At 43.5% G+C, this 19,326-nt stretch overlaps 1 protein-coding gene across 4 annotated transcripts in view; it reads right to left on the bottom strand.

The window, feature by feature from the left end:
* The window catches only part of SPOCK1 (SPARC (osteonectin), cwcv and kazal like domains proteoglycan 1), a 425,281-nt gene extending 423,182 nt beyond the window's left edge, over positions 1-2,099 (bottom strand). For all 4 annotated transcript variants that reach the window (XM_088661937.1, XM_035105504.3, XM_088661938.1 and 1 more), the window contains exons 1-2: positions 1,920-2,099; positions 1,195-1,362 (exon numbers count right to left, since the gene is read on the bottom strand). In XM_088661937.1, the coding sequence (XP_088518063.1) occupies positions 1,195-1,362 (168 nt within the window). In that variant the 5' untranslated portion in view covers positions 1,920-2,099. The remainder of the gene's footprint in view (positions 1-1,194; positions 1,363-1,919) is intronic.
* Positions 2,100-19,326: the final 17,227 nt, after the last annotated feature.

Below are 19,326 nucleotides of genomic sequence, written 5' to 3'. Positions count from 1 at the left end.
TAGCAAAATTCCTGTTGAGTTCTGACCATATAGATCAATCCTTATTCAGTCAGAAACATTAACTGAATCATAACACCTCCTCCTGCTTAGATACATTTATCACTCATGGTTCAATGTAAACTTAGAATTTTGTTTAATATATATAAGGAAGTTGAATAAAAATGAACATAGCATCAATGGGACTGAACTGAGGCTTTACTTAATTGGAGAACTGCTTGCACTAAATAACAGATTGCAATAGTCATAGTCAAGTAAATGCCATCTTTTTAAGAATCTGCTCTTATTTTTCCCATAAGGCCTGGCATAAGCAGATCAATGTTGCTGTGAATCTGCCTCATTGTTTTTAGAACACCAGGTGACCAATTATTCCCAGCCATCTCCCTACAATCCACTTGGCATAATGCCCTTGCTTATACCAACTGCAAGGAGATTGAATCTGTTAATAGCTTACCACAATATTCCTTTAGACATTTCTAAATGGGTTGCATTAAGCTTCTCAAATACCTAGCCTTAGTAACAAAGCCATTTCATCCCCCCCCTTACTGATCCTGGGGAGGTTAATCACAATGGAATTGTTTCTCGAAGTGTTCATTTTCCCTAAAGTTTTGGTTATGAAATACATTTTCCCCGCCCAAACAAATGCATGCATGTTTATGCACAATCCATAAACTGGAGTAACAATGTTAGCTGAAATCATTCCTGAATGTTTAGTATGCCAAGGCAGAGAAATACAGACACCATAACAAATATCCCTGAGAGCAGAATTGAGATAATAGAATCTTCTGCTTTGGTCTCTTGCCACATGTGCATGAAGAAAGCTTCAGGTGTTTACCACCTTGTGGCTTGAGTGGGTAAATAGTTTTGCATCCTTTTTTTTCTAGAAGGTTGCATTTAAGAGCAACTAATCTCTTAACACAGGCACACAGAAAGTTCTCTGAAAGTTATGCCCTAAGGAAAAACTGAACACCAAGAAAATGAGTCCTTAACCAAACATATACAGAATACTAATAGTAAGAAGACAAACACAGCTGATCTTAAAGGATGAGGATCTTCTTCCAAATCTACAGCAACCACTGACATATACCCATCCCTCTGACCCCACCAAAACAACACACCTGAACCATCAGACAGTCTCTAGCAAAGAAAAAAAAATCTCTAAGGACCAGCTTGGAGGGGAAAAACAGGAGTACTTACATCTCTGAACTTATTCCAATATTTATCTTTGTCATATTGGGAAACAGTGCTCAGCCATTTGTCATTGTCCAAGAAATTGCCATTGTTGCTGCTCCCAGGGATGATTTCTGGATGCCTGCCTTCCACTTGCAGAAAACACCAAACAACTATGGCCAATATCCTATGCATCTGCAAAACGGGGTGCGGGGTGGTTGGGAGAGGGAGAAAGCAGGAAGAAAAGAAAGGAGGTGAGGGGGGGGGAGAGAGAACAGGGACAAATACCTGTCTCAATCAATCAGTCCACAAGAAAAGGAAAAAGAGGCAAGCGTTTAAAACACAGCGACTTAATAGCTCTAGGAGGGGCAAGGGAGGCGGGAGAGCCACGCATTTGATGGGAGACGCAGCTGATGGTCTCCTGCGCGAGCTTCGCTCACCGCACAGGGCGCTCCGTCAGAGGAACCTCGAGATGAAACCAAAACTGCCAAGGCAGCAGCAGTCATACCGGGAAGGGAGGGCGGAGGGTTCCCGGGAAAGTTTGAGTGGCAGAAGTAGGGATTCTCCTCACGGGCTTGACCTACCTTGGGAGCCCCTCCCTGCGCCTCCTCCCCAAAGAAAAGCAGCCGCCCCTCCGGCTGAGGGAATAAAAGGACGCTCTGAGGGAGACGCGGGTGCTGCCAGTACCTTTCAAGGGCGGCGCGAGAAGCAGCCTGCAAGTTTCCCTGCCGAGCTATTCCAGGCGCACTCACCTTCGGTCAGAGGGCTTTGCCGTTCTCCGCGCGCTGCCACCCGTTCCGCCTCGCTTTGCGCCGCCGTTCCCCGCTGGCTCGGCGTCGGAGCCCCGCTCCAGCTTTCGCCCAGCCGCTTTGTGTGCGCTTGTGTAAGTGCCGGGCTGTGTGTGCGCGCGTGCTTCCTCGCGGGCTCGGCGTGAATCATCGAAATCTGGCGCCGCTTGCTGACCGATCGGTGGAATTGCGGCGGCGCCTGGTGGAGGAGGAAAGGAACCGGCTCCTCCCGGCTGCGCTGCATCCTGGGGCCTAGCTAGCTCCTTTGCAGAGGCGTCCGGTGGCCAAAATGTTGGCACTTTGCTCGCTGCCTCACCAGCTCAAAAGTACTGTGTGCAACAACAGAGCTTCTTTAACCACCTCTGCGTCTTGTAACACTCTTGCCCAGGCATCAGACTCTCAAGCTTGGGGTTTGTAAATGCAGGTGTGCATTGTTGAGGTCCGGTTGCCGCGAAGTTGGTTTGCAAAAGCTCTGTGCTGAGGACCCAAAATACTTTGGGGACCTAAGTGTTTGAGCTCAGCTCCTGCATGAGATACTTGCATGCCTGTGGTCGGTGCTATTCTAGAAAAAGAGGTGCCGGAACTCACTCATTCTCTTGTAATGGCAAAATAGCACCCACATGAGAAGTTCAGGAACCCAGGGCTGAAAAAAACAGTGGGTGTGATTCCTCTATAGCAGAGTTTCCCCAACCTTGGGTCTCCAGCTGCTTTTGGACTACAATTCCCATCATCCCTGACCACTGGTCCTCTTAGCTAGGGATCATGGGAGTTGTAGGCCAAAACATCTGGAGGGCCGCAGTTTGGGGATACCTGCTCTATAGCAATGATAAGCAGAATTAGGGCTTGTGGGATCTATTTTGGGATGGACCCATTAACTCCATGAGCTGGAGCAAGGCACCAAGCAGTGACTGAACATGTATTTAGAACTGAGGAAAAGGTGTCTCTGTACAGCCCAGGGTTTTGTTTTCAGTATCACAAGTGAGCGAGGCTTTCTACCCACAAAATACATTCCCCAAGCCTTTATTTCAGCAATGAAGCCAGAAGAAGAGTAATAATAATTCATAATAATTTTATTATTTGTATGCCACCCATCTGACTGGGTTACCCCAGCCATTCTGGGCAACTCCCAACAGAATATTAACATGATAAATCAAACATTAAAAAACTTCCCTAAACAGAGCTGCCTTCAGATGTCTTCTAAAAGTCAGATAGTTGTCTATTTTCTTGACATCTGATAGGAGGGTGCTCCACAGGACGGGTGCCATTACCAAGAAGGCCCTCTGCCTGGTTCCCCTCGGTTTATGAACACCTTGGTTTACGAATTTTTGGTTTACGAACGCCGCAGACCCATCTGGAACGGATTAATTCACTTTCCATTACTTTCAATGGGAAAGTTCACTTCACTTTATGAACGCTTCAGTTTATGAACAGACTTCCGGAACCAATTACACCCATGCTTCGGGTTAAGTACGCTTCAGGTTGAGTACTCCGCAGACCCGTCTGGAACGGATTAATCCACTTTCCATTACTTTCAATGGGAAAGTTCGCTTCAGTTTATGAACAGACTTCCGGAACCAATTGTGTTCATAAACCGAGGTACCACTGTATTGCAAGGAATGGACCTCCTACAAAGGTGGTATCTGCAGGACACTCTCACCTACACATTGAAGCTGTTGATTGGGCATATAAGAGGTGATCCTTGTCCCAAGCTGTATAGTCCCAATTTGAAAGCTGAAAATGCCAAGTAGATCCCAATCTACTTCTGTTCTACAGTCACACCCATGCAAACATATTCTGTTGATTCAACAAAGGCAAGGTGGGGTTGTGGCAAAGCATGGCAATGACAGCTGCAGCTATGGGAGTTGCTTACACACCTGCTGTTATGCCCTCCAGCATGAGTGTCCCCAAGCCTCACCCAGTCCCAGAAGCTCTGAAGTTTAAACAAAGCATGTAATATGATATTTACTTCATGGAAAGAAGGGATGAGCAGGACGGTGGCATTGATCCACACATGCCTAATGCAATACATCACATTGAATTGTGGCGGTGGAAAATAGATCTGAGCCACATGTGGGAAATTAACAAAATAATCGGCTTGGGACTGAGACAATGAGAACTTTTAAAGAGTGCAAATTGTGGGGGTGACATATAAACATAACCTTCAAGGTACCAGAAACCCTACTGTTCTACAAGTTTACCAAACAGTTTTGTGCTTTGCTTGTATATTCTGAACATTGTAACATGGATTATGTTTGCACAAGAAAGATGTGTTCCCATTTGCCTAATTATGCCATAATTTCATATTTCAAATGCTTCTAATCCGTTTTGATCCTACTAAGTGTGCAATTCTAGGTTTAATCTTTGACAGTGTTTCACATCCTTCAACAGCTGCAGTATATCACAGCTGTTTATTACTTACAGTAGCAGTAAAAAATATAAACACTTGCCTATAGATTAATAATATATTTACCACCAACTAAAGCTCTGAAGCATAATTATAATGCGGGGGGGGGGCACAGCAATGTATATTCCCTTTTTGTATATTGTAGATAGTTTCAATTTTTAGAATAGAGTGTGCCATTTTCTCTGTAGTTACTGATAGTAGCTACAACAAGGCTGGAGGGGCTGGAAGCACAAAAGAGTTGCAGGGAAAGTGTTGTGACGGGAGGGGGGCACTGTACAGGGGGGCACTGTACAAGGGTACTCATTGTACCCTGTACTCATTGACCTGGGATTGTAACCAGACCAGGGTTGCATCCTCTGAGACTTAATCATTCAAAGTGTTGGTGCTGACCTTTAAAGCCCTAAACGGTCTTGGCCCAAATATACCTGAGGGAGCATCTCCACCCCCATCGTTCAGCCCGGACACAGAGGTCCAGCACCGAGGGCCTTCTGGTGGTTCCCTCACTGTGAGAAGTGAAGTTACAGACTTTTAGAAGTTACAGGTAGGTAGCCGTGTTGGTCTGACATAGTCGAAACAAAAAATAAAAAAATTCCTTCCAGTAGCACCTTAGAGACCAACTAAGTTTGCCACTGGTATGAGCTTTCGTGTGCATGCACACTTACCAGTATTCAAATACATTGAAACAGAAGTCACCAGACCCTTATGTATAGTCAGAGGGTAGGGAGGGGTAAGACTTTTAGAAGACATCTGAAGTCAGCCCTGTTTAGGGAAGTTTTTAATGTTTGATTCTATTTTTAGTATTCTGTTGGGAACCACCCAGTGTCTTGGGAAATCCAGTCAGATGAGTGGGAAATAAACAAATAAATAAATGAGTTTTTGGTGGGGCGTGTGGAAGTAGGCTGTATGTGAGATCCTGCTAATCTCTGGATCCAGCAAATGTTAAAAGCTAATCATGCCTTCCCATTCCAGGAAATAGCCAGGCTCGCTTTCTAGTGAGGTGATGGGGGATTAAGGGACTCTGGTGGGAGATGGCAAAAGGCCACTCTCTCAGCAGACAAAGCCAGAGCCTGGAGTTGGGTGTGGGAGTGATGTGACCTAGATGTAAAGCAACTGGAGAAAGACTCAGAGCAACATTTGATTTCTGTTTGAATCCAAGGCTGTGGCTTTGGGAGAAACAAGACCTTCTTACTGTGAACCCCTCCATCGTAGGCTCGGGTTGTAGATGTAGATGTTAAAAAAAAAACATATATCACAAAGATGCCATAATCTCCTCTGGGCCTCAATCCCAGAACCCTTGGAATCTTACACCACTCAGAGATTTGTATCAGAGTATCAAATATGAAAGGCACAAATGAAAAGCAATGTTCAAGGATGGGTGTTCAGCGAGTAAAAGATTTGATAGGAGGGCATCAAATCAGAAGTCTGAGTCTATATGGGGAGATGGTTGAGCTTCCTCATTTCATTCTTTTGCCTTGACCACTTGCAGGACTGAAGGGCCAGGAAGCAATGCCTCCTTGGAAAATCGTTCCACTTGCACCTCCAACTGGATGATAATCACCATAGCCTTTTATATGCCCTCCTAAAGGGATAAAATGCCTTAATCCTACCTAATTCCTGTTGGCAGGGGACTATCATGATTCTTACAGCCAGTGATGTAATCCTAGTTTGTGTGTGAAAGGGTTAAATGTATATCCAAAAGGAACCCAGGGTGTGGAGTCAGTTAGGTTATAGGACAAGTCCTGGGGAGTTAAGAGGCAGTTGAAGTTGAGTTGAGGAATTGAGAGACAGTTGTGAGAGCTGTCGTTGAGAGAGTGGAGAGTTCTGTGAGGGGAGGCTGTGGGTTGGTTTAGTCTGTGTGAGAGAAAGCATCTGAGAGGATCAGATAAGAACTAAGGCAGTTGGTTGGAAACTGGGAGGAGGTTGGTTGAAGTGTGAACTTGAGGGTGGAAAGTATAGGAAGGTTTAGGCCGGTATAGGAACTAAGTTAATATATTGACTGAATACTACCTGAGAAACCATATGCTTGTTACTCTGTAAGAAATAAAGTGAAGTTTTGTGTTCACTTTCAAAACCCTTACTGGACTCAGTGATTACTCAGTGATTACCGTGGTGGCACAGGGATCAATCAACCGTTAAACGTCCAGGGACCCAGTGTGATCACCACACTTACTTATATTATAATAGAGTGGAAGGCTGCTGAAACTAATATTCCATGAAATGCAATTCCATGAAATACAGTTGCTGAAAAGGAAAGACAGTAAGAATAACGCTTTCTGGGGTCGGGGAAGGGGTAGTGACTTTTGTAATGTCTTCGGGACTTCAAGGAGCATTCCTGCTTTGGGGGAAGTAATTTATGGGTAGGAAATGTATACAACTCATGAAGCTGATTCACACCCCTTCTGGACATGAAAATGCACCACAGTAAGGCATGCCTTTTCCTGCTCGTTGGTGCCAGGAGACGGTTACCGTATTTGTCCCAGGTTAAGATTCGCAAACAAATAAATATGGCGTTCTGGGCCAAATTATGTTTAGGTTTTTTTTAAAAAAAATCTACCACCAACACAAAAAAGAAAAATAAGTACCATACCAGGACTCAAAGAAGTGATTGTGCAAGTAGAGCAGAAAGACCCACATATTCTGCTACAGTTCCATTAATTGTTTTCATTGTAGTAGTTTCCACTTCTAAACAGACACACTGTTGTTGTTTAGTCCTTTAGTCGTGTCTGACTCTTCGTGACCCCATGGACCAGAGTACGCCAGGCACTCCTGTCTTCCACTGCCTCCCGCAGTTTGGTCAGACTCATGTTGGTAGCTTCGAGAACACTGTCCAACCATTTCGTCCTCTGTCTTCCCCTTCTCCTTGTGCCCTCAATCTTTCCCAACATCAGGGTCTTTTCCAGGGAGTCTTCTCTTCTCATGAGAAGAGAAACAGATACACTAGTATTTTGTTTTAAAAGTGAGCTGTTTCTGTAGCAATGAAAACACTTCTGAAATAACACAAAAAATAGCTCTAGCTCCCTGCCCCCCAGTACAGTCATACCTCGGTTTAAGTACACCTCGGTTTGAGTATTTTCAGTTTAAGTACTCCGCGGACCTATCTGGAACGTATTAAATCACTTTCCATTACTTTCAATGGGAAAGTTCGCTTCAGGTTAAGTACGCTTCAGGTTAAGTATGGACTTCCGGAACCAATTACACTCATACCTCGGGTTAAGTACGCTTCAGGTTGAGTAGTCCGCGGACCCGTCTGGAACAGATTAATCCACTTTCCATTACTTTCAATGGGAAAGTTCACTTCAGGTTAAGTACACTTCAGTTTAAGTACACTTCAGTTTAAGTACTCCACGGACCGTCTGGAACGGATTAATCTACTTTCCATTACTTTCAATGGGAAAGTTCGCTTCAGGTTAAATACGCTTCAGGTTAAGTACAGACTTCCGGAACCAACTGTGTTTGTAAACCGAGGTACCACTGTACTTTAACCTACATGCACACATCATTTATTTACATCTCTCTCAGGACTACATGGCATAGATATTCCATTTGTGACATTTGCACAAATTCACATACTATGGTTCCACCCCACACCCTTGAGATTTCCAAGATTGCAACTTCAGCATTGTTAGCTGTGATGCAGAGTAATACAGAAAAGCTCATTTATCCCCTACTGGAAATGATTATGAGGCAATGAAATGTTTCTTAGATGGTCTTCCACATTTCACTGAGCTGCAATTCTTCCCCTATCTTTCTGTTGCTCTGAAGTTGGAAGCAGCAGGCAGTGAAAAGGACTTAATTCATAGCTTCCACAATGTTAAGACAGGCATGCTTTCAATCCCATATGGCTGTGCAAGGATATTTTACAGTCGAAGGACATGGATCTTGTCAAGAGTCTGCCATATCCACACAATTAAACGAGAACTAAAGAAAAATGGCACTTGGCATGAAAAGTAATGCGCTAACAGAACAGAGAACCACTGACCATATATTAGACTTTGCAGATTTTCCCTGTACTCAGCAGTAAGAGATACTATCGTATTGAAATTGCATACTCCCAATGGCCCAGTGGGAGAAATCCCATTGACTTTAATAGGAGCAGCAAAATTGGACTCCAACAAATTAGCAGATTCTGCAAACAGTTCATTAGCCTTAATTAGTTATAATAACCTGAGAAAAAAAATCCAATTTAAGACTTTACTGCAGCTGCCAAGCTTGAAGTCAACACAGGTGTTGGCTGGGTGCATGCGGCGGGGGAGGAAAAGTTGGAAACCATGCAAAGGGTGTTATAAATGAATGTAAATTGTTGCCAAATTTCTGTGCAACTTTTTCAAAGCAAAAAAGTGCTCTTTTGTTGATACAACAGGGTACAACCAACAAAGAACATCTGTGAAAGTTTTATTGATATGAGTCAGACTAGATGTTAAGGGAGTACATCGTTGATCCCCATGAGCTTACTAATGAATCTCATCAGTACCAACAAGAGACATCACTGTTAGAAATGTATGGTATGTGGAAATAGTTTGCTCATAGCGATGGAAGCCCTACAATGATATCCTGGCAATGCCATCCCAATCCAGCAACAGTTGCAATTCGGGCAGAACTGAAAAACCGTGTTGTGTGACACAACCTCAGTGACAGTACAAAGTAGCACTTTCTCCTTTTGCCAGAGCAGTGTGGCATGACCCCTTTTGCTGTTCTAGGATGGATGGCACTATTCCAGCATACTAAATGAGCTCCTGTACAGTGCAAGGGGTATGGAAAACAGGTGGAAGATATGGAAGGGCTGCTACCATTCATTCCTCTTCTTCTCAGAGTATGTTTGTCTCCCCAATACCATTAAAAAAAATAGTGATGCTGAAGAGCTCTGCCTTATTTATCTAGTACATGTTACTGAAGCAGCGGCATAGGAAGGAGAAATTAATGTCTTCCATATATGACCATCCTTCCTTTTCTTTAGCTTTCCCCACACACCAGCCTCCTGCTCTGTAACTTTACTTTTTTTGGTTTGCCTCTCTGGTTCATTTGAGTGCCCTTTTTAGGACAATTTAATTGATTTCTGAGGGATTACTATACATAACAGAACTCATCGCAACCCATCCCCACCCCTCAATGGACAGTTTCCCAAAGCACTTATCACCTTCACGGGTTGAGCTTGGCATCCATTCTAATGAATATTTAAGAGACTTGAAATTGCTGAATAGATTTACGCTTGCAGATTCTAAGTTTTATTTGGTTGGTGGTGTCTGTGCATGCCTGTGTGTGCCAGACAATCTATTAATCACTTTGGTCAGTTGCCTTTGGTTCAATTAAAACCACATCATAGCCATCCATGTGAGGAGCTGTCACCATAGGACAGGGATGGGGAAGCCGAGGCCCTCCAGAGGTTGTTGAACTATGACTACCATCATCCCAGACCACCAAGCTTCAGATGGGCCCAGGGTTCCAATCTCTGAAGTAGGAGATCAGTGGAAGCCTCTTCTATCCTCCAGAGTCAAACTATATGTTACATTAAGCTTATACTTAATTTATTTACATATTTTAGAACACTGCATAATCCTCACAAGGCATCTTACAAGCTTACATAAAACAATTGTTAAAATGTTTTAAAACACATTACGATTTTATTTATTTATTTCATAAAATCTATATGCTTCTTGAATGTAAAATACCCCAGAAGCTTGAAAAAGGCTTAAAGATTTTTTACCCACCTTTCACAATAAGTTACAGCATAGAAAATACAATTATAAGTTATAAATCACAAAAAAACCATTGCAAATGGAACAGAACAATGTTAATGCAGCAAAAGGGGTGGGAGCCCCACAGAACAAAATACTCAAAATGTCAAAGCCCAAGGTAAAGAGGTGTGTCTTCAGCATATGGTACCATGAAGATGCTAGATGCATCAACTAGATGCCCTCTCCCTTACTGCCAACCCCACACTGAGGGTGGTGGAGTTACCAAGAGAACAGCCTCTGTGACACTTAATATCTGTGAAGGTCAATATGGATGGATATGGTCTTTCAGATATTTGTTGTTTAGGGTTTTAAACACTAACACAAGTACATTGGATTGGGCCCAGAAACAAAATGGCAACCAGTGCAGCTATATCAGTTCTAAATGGAAACTGGCTGCTGCATTTTGGTTTCTAAATCATTTTCAAGGGCAGGCCCAAGGTGAGCACATTGTAACTGTTCGGTCTGAAGGTTACCAGTGCATGGAATACAGGGGTCAAGTCATCTCTGTGCAATAGGGGCTGTTGCTGGAAGTTGACACTTAGCTCCAAGGCTACTTCAGTCTCCCATGATAGTGTTGGATCCAGGAGTACTTACAAACTATAGTCCTGGTCCTTTCAGCATAGTGCAGTGGATAATAAATAAAACCTATATCCAAGTACTAAAGAACAACTCCCTAAAAAGTATTTTCTTTCAGAGGCAATTTTATTATCCCAAACCTGCCTTAATATGCTGAATGAAGTATCTTAATCCATTGCTAAGCAACACTTAAGAAAACTCATCTTGCATTAACTATTTAGCAAATTTAAGTATTTGAATAGTACATTTACATTACTTTCCTTGCTTGTTTGTTATGAATTATGATTGGTTGAGAAAATCAAATATTTGAACTAACTTCTTAAAAACAAAGCTGTTGTTTCTTTTCTTAGGAAAGGTTTATGATTTGGATATTACCTGGTTCATTGTATTTGTGAAACAAACATTCTTTAACCAATATTTCAGCAATACTAACAATAAATAAAAGTAAAAGTAGTATTTTCCCCCTTGGTGTTTTAAGTGAGAAGTTCAAACAGCTATAATACTAATCAAATTTATAATTTCATTGAAGCATAGCTGCCAAGTTATCCCTTTTTTTAAGGGATTTTCCATTATGTTGAATAGGCTTCCTCGCGAGAAAAGGGAAAACTTGGCAGCTATGCATTGAAGGCACTTTGATCTAATGTATGTCAGACACTGAGCTCATAATATCTTTTCCATTGTTCATGCTGTGCAAACCACTGAATTTAGTTATTTCTGCCATTTTCTAATCAATTGACTGATATCTGTTCCCTGAAGGCATTCTGCTGATGGGGTTTGTTAGGTGAATGCCACCCTTAGATTTTAAAAGAAATCCAGCCTATTTTTTCAAGTCCTTTTGTGACTTGAATTGCATCCCTTTCCAGTTTCTATCTGAGTCAGTCTTGTTAAATTGTTCCCATTATTTTCATCCATCACTTAACATTTGTGAGCATCCTCCCCAGTATCTCACTGTATTTCATTGTAGGTAGGTAGGATATGCTAAATTATGAGTGCTCCTCTTGAAGATGTGATGCTTACTTTGGAAAAAAAAGGAATAAATCAGTGCCTATTGGTCCCATCACCTCCTGGCAAATAAAAGGGGAAGAAATGGAGGCAGTGAGAGATTTTACTTTCTTGGGCTACTTGATCACTGCAGATGGTGACAGCAGTTACAAAATTAAAAGACGCCTTCTTCTTGGGAGAAAAGCAATGACAAACCTAGACAGCATCTTAAAAAGCAGAGACATCACCTTGACGACAAAGGTCTGTATAGTTAAAGCTATGGTTTTCCCAGTAGTGATGTATGGAAGTGAGAGCTAGACCATAAAGAAGGCTGATCGCTGAAGAATTGATGCTTTTGAATTATGGTGCCGGAGGAGACTCTTGAGAGTCCCATGGACTGCAAGAAGATAAAACCTATCCATTCTGAAGGAAATCAGCCGTGAGTGCTCAATGGAAGGACAGATCCTGAAGCTGAGGCTCCAATACTTTGGCCACCTCATGAGAAGAGAAGACTCCCTGGAAAAGACCCTGATGTTGGGAAAGATTGAGGGCACTAGGAAGAAGGAACGACAGAGGACAAGATGGTTGGACAGTGTTCTCGAAGCCACCAACATGAGTCTGACCAAACTGCGGGAGGCAGTGAAAGATAGGAGTGCCTGGTGTGCTCTGGTCCATGGGGTCACGAAGAGTCGGACATGATTGAATGACTAAACAACAACAAATTTCCAAAGGACTTTTCTGATACACTGGTTGTTGGGTTTTTTTAAAATCATTTCTACCATGGCAGGTTATTTGAAATACTAACGTTGATTTAAATCCCCCCCATTATAATGATTAGCAACAATTCTGGACCGACCTGCTATGATCCAACAAGGAGCAATCTGGAACATATAAACTGTGGATTTGTGTCACTGCATGTCATGAGGCTGCTTGCAGGAGGAGGGGAAAATCACGCACTTCAAAATCCTACAAAAATATTTTCTGTTTGTGTTCAGGTTTAGGGTGCCAGACAGTTTGAATCCATTTACTTTGGCAGACAGTTGGGGTTCTGCACATATCCATATTTCTTGCCTAATTAGCACTGCAGTCAGTCAATGGCTACTAGTACCACTGGTTTCAGGCACCTTCCTATTTCAGGCACAATATGCCACTGAATATCAGCTACTGGGAAGTAACATAGGAGAAGGCAATCAGCTTCACATTCTGCCTGTGGGCTTTGGAGAGGATTCTTGTTGGTTACTGTGAGCAACAGGGTTTTGGAGCTGGATCCAACAGGGTTCCTTTTATATTCTTACTAATAGGAAGTACCTGGCGCTGCCTGGGAATTAGAGGAACCCCAAAATGTTGTTATTTTTAAAACTCCACGCTCCAGCTACTGCATTTACAGCATTCAAAATGTGGATTTCCAACATTCAAAATGTGTAACCTTGGGAAACCTTGTTTGTTACTGTCATGCCAAATTGGGTGAAGTTACACCAAAGTCACATTTCAGTCTGCCATCTTGCTTTGAAATGGCAACCACCATCCAAACATAGACAAATATTGCTGCCTCCACAACAGCAACCCTCCTGAGAGGCACCCAAATTGGCAGGGTTGCATCATTTCATGTCAAACTGATATCTTCAGAAGCATCCAAATTGGTGCAGTTTGGGTCCATAATGCCAAGAAAACACCCAAGTCACACGCACAAAAATATTTATTTTACTTATTAAAGATATATACTGCCATTCATTCAAAGATCACAGGGCAGTCCACAACATAAAAATACAAAAAGAAAGAGAAAACACAGAATACATAAAAACAAAAACCATAGCACCCCTCCCTCAAACCAATTTAAAAGGCCACAGATTAATTATTCAAAAGCCAGGTTATAGTGAACCTTTTTCACCTGGTGCCTAAATCATAGCTGCCAAGTTTTCACTTTTCTCACGGGGAAGCCTATTCAGCATAAGGGAAAATCCCTGTAAAAAAGGGATAACTTGGCAGCTATGGCCTAAATATATGTAATGAAGGTGCCAGGTAAGCCTCCCTGAGGAGAGCAATCCACAAACAGAGAGCCACCACAGAAAGGACTTGTTTTTATTTTAGTGTCCCAGTTCCAATTTATACATTTTAAATGCTGCTATATACATATATGTGTGTGTGTGTTGTTCCTGCTGTGTAAATTTTTGTGTATTATTTTTGTGTTTTATTATTTTTATGATTCTTCTGATTTTGTAAGCTGGTCTGTGGCCATAAGAATAAAATTCAATTCATCATCAGAAGGGCAATGACAAACATTTGTATCTATAGTGCAACATTGTGTGGTCTGCTGAACTTCAGCTCTGCACAAAGCTGACGACATAACAGGCTTCTTATACAGGGTTATACAGGTATATGTTGCTCCCTGGCAGGACTTTAACAACACGAGCCTGCAACAGGGTTTGTCCTAGTCCAAAGGCAGAGAGAGACTGAGGAACCTGGAGGCTGGACTATCATTAAGGGGTGCATGGTTAATTCAAAAGCCCAACTCCAGTATGATCCTGCCCCTTGTCTATTGAGATCTTCATTGGATGTTCTGTTGTCTATGCCTGAAGTAAGCATACTTGGGATTAGGAAGGGGGCCTTTTAGGTTTACCACCCCAGGCTTTGGAACTCCCTTCCTAGGGAGGCTTCCCTCCCCTCCTCCTTTCATGGTCTTCTCTTGGGTTGACAAAAGCTTCCCTTCATAGAAAAAAAATGTTTTTTAAGTTCCTGCACTGAATTGTTTTACCTTGGAAACTGCTTGATGAAATTGTTTTAATAACCATATTTGACTTTACTTTTTATTTTGTGTTTACATTTCCCCCTCTGTTGTTTTTGTCCATTTCATTGTTTCACTCCTATTTGATTTAACTTGCCTTTGTTAGCCACCTGGAGCTCTGTGTGAGGACAGGTGGGATATAAATGTTTAACATAAATAAATATGCCAGAATACCACACCAGTAGTGCCACCATGCTGAACGCAGGTGCTGAGAATATGAATTACTGTGAGATAAGGATCTCTTCAGGTGAGGCTGAGAGCCCACCATTAGTTTTGAATTCAGCAATGCTGCTATTGTGATAGACCTCGCAATGAGCTAAATCAAGAAAAAGAAGTAACAGTATTGTAATTACCAGAGCCATTTCCCATTGCTGTTTTTGTCCCTCACAACTGAAAACTTGGCCACAAAGAATGAGAAACAAAGGCAGTCTAAAAGGCTTAGGAATACTGATGAGCCAATCAAAATGCCACAAACAAAATCTCGAGGGCTCCAAAGCTGGAAATCTTAATTTGCGGAAGGCATGGCGATCAGCATGCACCATCTATTACAATACAAGGAAGATGAGACATGATTAGAAGGCACGGTTTTAAAATACTAAATCCTGATGAAATTTAGACATGTTGGCATGAAAAGTAAAGGAAACAGAGGGCTGTGGAAATATAGTAGTAGCTGCAAAATAAAACCTTCAAAAGCCAAAAATGTATTGTATATAGAATTTTTATCTGAAACTGGCATATTAAATTGCTTGTTCGAAGAATTAAGTATTCTTTTTCCGTTGTTACATCCCAAGGGAACAAACCAAACAGTGTCTATGAGGTAATCATCTATATAAACCTGTATTTCTTCAGGCCAAACAAACATGCTCCAAAAGATGTGCCGAGCTACATACCTAGCTTGTTAATAGAAAGGTGTGCTCCCACAGAAGAGGATGTTTTCTTTCAGTCTGTGCCTATAACTCATCATTATCGACCCATTACAAAATGACACCCACACTATAGCTTGACTATCCATGTTATGATCCTTGCCAGTCAATTAATTAGCATTTCATGATCAGACAATTTGTAGCAATAAAACTATATACCTATGTACCTCAAAATTACCTGTCTTTTTCTGCCAGAGAAGGTGTGTGTACTGTGTACAAAATAAAGGATTCATTCTGAAGCTTACTTGGGCTACCCAACACCTACACTACTTACCCAGGGTCCCTTCCCGTTCTTCTGCCTTCATACTTTAGTTCTGACAACATCTTTACAATTTTATTATATAGAGATATATACATTGCATCATTTTTTCTTACCCCACTCCACCCCCGGTATACATATATCATTCTTTTTTAATTTGAATTAACGTGGAGATTTCCTTTTTGTTTCCCACAGGGAAACATGACCTTTCTCAGTATTAAAAAAAAAGAGTCAAACACTGGGGAATCACCAGCTTGTTTCAAAATAAACAGGATTTTGCACTGACATGGTTGATGGACACACACACACACACAATCCTGCAAACCAACAAGAACAAACAGTGCTGCAATGGTTTTGTTTTTTTCTGCTCTGCATGTGAACCTAAAAGGTGAATAGTCTCTGCTCTGTTATTAGAAGGCCTTTGTAACAGAAGGAATGAAAACAAGCTGGTAAGCAAAATTTTTCTGGCATACCCTTTGAAACTTTATATGAAATTGCTTGTCTTTCTGTACAATTCTGTACACAACCATGCTATGTAGCACTAATTGAAAAATGAACATTGAAAAATGTCAGGGATGTTATTACTATGACTGGGATAAAAAGTGTCCCAGGAAGTTATTTTATTCCACCTGCCTCTGGAGCCTTTCAATTTCCCTTATCTTTTCTTTTCCCCGCAGAAATGTGCCATAGCCACACAAAAAGAAATAACCAATAATCTATGGCCCCAGTCTTAAGAAATATAGTTCTCAAGTAACTTTCACATTAATTGGACAAGTTACTGTCAAACTATATTTTATGTAAGAGATTCTTGTTCTGATCTCCTGATGGTTTTGATTTTAACTTAGAAGTAGCTTTCCTCTGCCCCCTGAATGGGATTAGAGCAGCAGCTCAGGGATCATTGAAATAAAAAGCTCTGCCTCCAGACATGTCTCATGAATCACAATGATGGGCATATTACTGGCAATGTAATTGTTCACCACAAATAAATATGAAAATAGAAAAATAAAAAGAAATAGTGTCTCTGATCCTGGGAGCTTTTCTTAAAAAAAGAAAGAAAAAGATATGTGATCTGTTCTCCAAGGATGATATCTTCTTCCATTTAGTACACACACATGCACTTGTATTTTATAACTTCAATCCAATGTAGCACTCACAAAGCAGAGCAGGCAGTCTTTCTTATTTTTTTTAATAGGTCAGAATCCCACCAATTAGCTGTTTGGTAAAGAAGGGGCAATGAGAGAGATGGGATCCATCTTCCCAGAACACCCAATTAGTGAGAGTTCCACTTTTTAAAAAGGACTACAAACACATGTCTCCGGCTGCTGAACCAAGGCAGGGAACTGAATGCCAATAGCACTCCCGCACATACACCAAGGCCTGCCTCCATATAACCCTCAGCTGGACAGGGGCTGAATAACCTGCAATGTATACTGCTGGAAGCTGTTCACATGACTAGTGGTGTGCATGTTAGTGTGAGCTCTGCATGTGGACTGCACCACTTCAGATACAGGTATGTCGATGATTCCCAAGGTGGGGGGAAATCCGACATTGGTATGTCTGAGAGAAGACTAGGTATCTGAAGAAGTGTGCATGCACACGAAAGCTTATACCGAGAACAAACTTAGTTGGTCTCTAAGGTGCTAAGGATGCAGGTGGCGCTGTGGGTTAAACCACAGAGCCTAGGGCTTGCCAATCAGAAGGTCGACGGTTTGAATCCCTGCGACGGGGTGAGCTCCCATTGCTCGGTCCTAGCTCCTGCCAACCTAGCAGTTGAAAAGCACGTCAAAGTGCAAGTAGATAAATAGGTACCACTACAGCGGGAAGGTAAACGGCATTTCCGTGTGCTGCTCTGGTTCGCCAGAAGCAGCTTTGTCATGGTGGCCACATGACCTGGAAGCTGTACACCGGCTCCCTCGGCCAATAACGCGAGATGAGCGCTGCAACCCCAGAGTCAGTCATGACGGGACCTAATGGTCAGGGGTCCCTTTACCTGTACCTTTAAGGTGCAACTGGACTTTTTTTATAATTAGGATAAAACACTTTTCCTTGGCATCTAGTTGTCCATGTGCAGGGTTTTCATTTATTTATTTAAGTTTAGTCACTGAGTGTCCACTGGCAGACACAAATTTGCCAGCTCGTTTGCTGCTTGTGACTATTAGGCCTAAGTACATCCAATTCAGAGAGCCATTACACTCTTCTAGAATGCCGTTCCAATTAGAGTAATTTGGATATTTGCATGTGAGCTGGTTGGCGTGCTGTAATGGCAACTACCGTGTTTCCCCTTTTTTAAGACGTAGCCATAAAGTAAGCCATGGCAGGATTTTTAAACATTTGTGAAATATAAGACATACCCTGAAAATAAGACATACCTCCATGCCGTGTGGAGCGAGACCGCCGAGGGCCCCAGCCAGCCAGCGGGACTCAGAACGCCGGCTGCAGCAGCAGGAGGCCTGCCGGCTTGGTGCCTGGAGCCAGCTGCTGCTGCAGCGGCGAGCGCGCAGAGCACCCGAGCCAGCGGTTTTGCCTCCGCCCGGCCGAGGAGGCCTGCCGCCCAGAACCGGTGGCTGCAGCGTGGAGCGTGCCAAGCGCTCCGCAGCATCGAGCGCTTGGAGCGCTCTGTCGGGCCGGGCGGAGCGCTTGAGCCAGCGGCCTCCGCTTGACCCGGCCGATGAGACCTGCCTCCCTGCCGCCCAGAAGTGGCGGCTGCAGCATGGAGCACTTGGAGCGCTCTGCAGGACTGAGCACTTGGAGCGCTCTGTCGGGCCGGGTGGAGCGCCTGAGCCAGCGGCGTCCGCTTGGCCCGGCCGAGGAGACCTGCCTCCCTGCCGCCCAGAAGTGGCGGCTGCAGCATGGAGCACTTGGAGCGCTCTGCAGGACTGAGCGCTTGGAGCGCTCTGTCGGGCCGGGCGGAGCGCCTGAGCCAGCGGCCTCCGCCTGGCCCGGCGGAGACCTGCCTCCCCGCCGCCCAGATCCGGCTGCTGCAGTGTGGAGCGCGCCGAGCGCTCTGCAGGACTGAGCGCTTGGAGCACTCTGTCGGGCCGGGCGGAGCGCCTGAGCCAGCGGCCTCCGCTTGGCCCGGCCAAGGAGACCTGCTTCCCCGCCACCCAGAACCGGCAGCTGCAGCGTGGAGCACGCCAAACGCTCCGCAGCGCCAAGCACTTGGAGCGCCCTGCCGGGCCGAGCGAACCACGTAAGCCAGTGGCCTCCGGATCGGCAGAAATCAGGGGCCTGGGTGGGAGGGCGACTGGGGTGTGCCTTTTGGATTCTTGCATTTTCTTGTTTTCTTCCCTTTTTGCAATGTACAGAAATGCAAACTATATCTTATCATCATCACTATTATTACAATTTCACCCCTCCGTTTCTTTTCTGTGTGTGTGTGTGTAATTGTGGAACCCTCCCGGCCAATTGAGAAATGCACAGACGTCTTTCCTTAGTTCTTTACAACCATTGAACTCTGTTGTCTGTTTAAATTTCACATTTAAAAAGGAAGATAACTGGGTAGTTTCCTTTTCCTTTTAAAAATATTATCTGCAGCAAAGCAGAAATGGGCACAAGAAACAGGAGGTGTGGACCTTTTGGGTTTGCTTTTCTCAGGGTTCAATCCAACCCCACCTTCCCCAGCTGCCGCCTCCCCACCTTTCCTCCCCAGATCGGCTCTGCCCCATCGTCACGTTGCTCAAAGCGTAGCGGATGGGGAGGGCTAAGGAGAAGATG

The sequence above is a fragment of the Zootoca vivipara genome, chromosome 2, assembly GCF_965207765.1.
Source record: "Zootoca vivipara chromosome 2, rZooViv2.hap1.1, whole genome shotgun sequence".
NCBI classification, from domain to species: Eukaryota; Metazoa; Chordata; class Lepidosauria; order Squamata; family Lacertidae; genus Zootoca; species Zootoca vivipara.
The sequence above is the reverse complement of the archived record's forward strand: the minus strand, read 5'-3'. Positions and strand labels throughout refer to the sequence as shown.